Below are 1,959 nucleotides of genomic sequence, written 5' to 3' on the forward strand. Positions count from 1 at the left end.
CGGCCGCCGGGCGTCCCCCTCACGATGACATCTGGAGCCGCTTTGTGATCGGCACAGCGGGGCTCGGGGCAGAGGAGCTTCGTAGCTTGGAGGTAGAGCAGAGCCGGCACAGAGACCTCCTCCTTCTGCCAGAGCTGCGGGATTCCTACGAGAACCTGACTGCTAAAGTCCTGGCCACGTACGTCTGGCTGGATCTGCACCTGGACTTCCAGTTTGCCCTGAAGGCTGATGACGATACCTTTGTACGCTTGGATGTGCTCGTGGAAGAGCTGAGAGCCAAGGAGCCACGTCGCCTCTACTGGGGCTTCTTTTCTGGCCGCGGCCGAGTGAAATCTGGCGGCAAATGGAAAGAGAGCGCCTGGGTGCTCTGTGACTACTATCTACCATATGCTCTGGGTGGTGGTTATGTGATTTCTGCAGATCTGGTGCACTATTTGCGTCTTAGCAGAGACTACCTGAACATGTGGCAGAGTGAAGATGTGTCCCTGGGGGTGTGGTTGGCTCCCATCGATGTCAAGAGAGTGCATGATCCTCGTTTTGACACTGAATATAAGTCCCGAGGTTGCAACAATAAGTACATAGTAACGCATAAGCAAAGCATCGAGGACATGCTGGAAAAGCACCAGACCCTGGCTAAAGAAGGAAAGCTCTGTAAAGAGGAGGTTAAGCTCAGGCTTTCCTACATGTACGATTGGGGAGTGCCTCCTTCACAGTGTTGCCAAAGGAAGGATGGCATCCCGTGAAAGTCTGAGGAGGGAAGAGGCAGGATGTTGGTGGACTCCCTGAGCTTGGTTGCTGTTACCTGGGGAGAATCCCAGTAACCAGGGCTTAAAAATTACTCAAAAGATTTTGCACGATTCATTATGTCACAATCAATGAAACCCTGAAACTGCTAAGAGCTACTGATGTGGCATGATGTAGAGATGTTTAAAAAGAAATAGATGACAAAAAGCCTGGAAAGGCTCATACAGCAGGATTGAAGGCAAATAATAGGTTGCAAAATATGGATAGTATGGAAAATTTGGGGGAGATGACTTGGATTGAAAGCTGCTGGAAGATTTTTAACAGACCCTAAGATTTATTTGCTAAAGATCATGAGAGGCCTTTATGCTATCTCTAAGATTGTGAAACTAGCACCTGCTGTGTATTTCTTGGCAAGGAGCAAGTGTCAGTTTGGCAAGATTTGAAGAGTCTAATGGGGCTGCAAATCAGTTGCTATTGCCAGTGGGAACAGGTGGCTGGTTATTGACACCAGCAGTCAAGTGAAGGGAACAATTTTACCTAGGATATTCCTGTTACGGGAGGGAGAGAGAGTCTATTCTTTGGCAAGTGCTCTGATTTACAAGAATGGAATTATTAGACCTTCTGTGTAACTTGTCTCTAAGCTTTTTGTTGTTTTAAAGACATCATGTACATAAATTATCTGGCAGCTATGGAGTAAGTCTATATTTAGAAAGGTGGATGAGTTATGGTATTTGACAAATAAAGACTATATTATCTTATTTTGGGGGCAAATAGTTATGCTACAAAGCTAGCCTTCAGCTGTTAGGCATAGGTGTTGTTCTTAGCTTATCCTCCAAGCACACTGTGTATGAAGAAACATTTCCCCTCCCAACAGTAAGTAAGCTCACTGACTGCTACCAAGGTCAGATGTTGTGAGCTTCAGATTTATGTTGTTCTGGATTACTTCTGTAAAATGTAAATTAGCAAGGTTAGGTCAGTGGAAGCTATTCAGAGTTCAAACAAGACTGCCCTAATGTGAGTACCTCAGCTAAGAAAGTAAACTCTGTGTGTGTTCAAGAGAAATAGGTTCCCCCAAGCCCCCATATTCCTGTTTGAGGAGAACCTTGTCTCTTTTCAGGAGCTACATTGCAATCTAAGGAGACTAATCCCCCAACGGTCTCACCCAGATGCATGAAGCTAGGTTGTGTGGATTCCCTCCTTCTCTCCAATAACACC

The 1,959-nt window shown here is 46.0% G+C and overlaps 1 protein-coding gene across 1 annotated transcript; it reads left to right on the forward strand.

Annotated features, from left to right (window-relative positions):
* Positions 1–2: 2 nt before the first annotated feature.
* On the forward strand, positions 3–743 carry B3GALT6 (UDP-Gal:betaGal beta 1,3-galactosyltransferase polypeptide 6; the record flags this gene model as incomplete). The annotated part of the gene is made up of 1 exon (XM_009889664.1): positions 3–743. A coding segment is annotated over one exon (741 nt), but the record flags the coding sequence as incomplete, so codon positions are not given.
* Between the last annotated feature and the right edge of the window lie 1,216 nt (positions 744–1,959).

This window comes from Charadrius vociferus, unplaced genomic scaffold (genome assembly GCF_000708025.1).
Source record: "Charadrius vociferus isolate BGI_N301 unplaced genomic scaffold, ASM70802v2 scaffold477, whole genome shotgun sequence".
Taxonomy (NCBI): Eukaryota; Metazoa; Chordata; class Aves; order Charadriiformes; family Charadriidae; genus Charadrius; species Charadrius vociferus.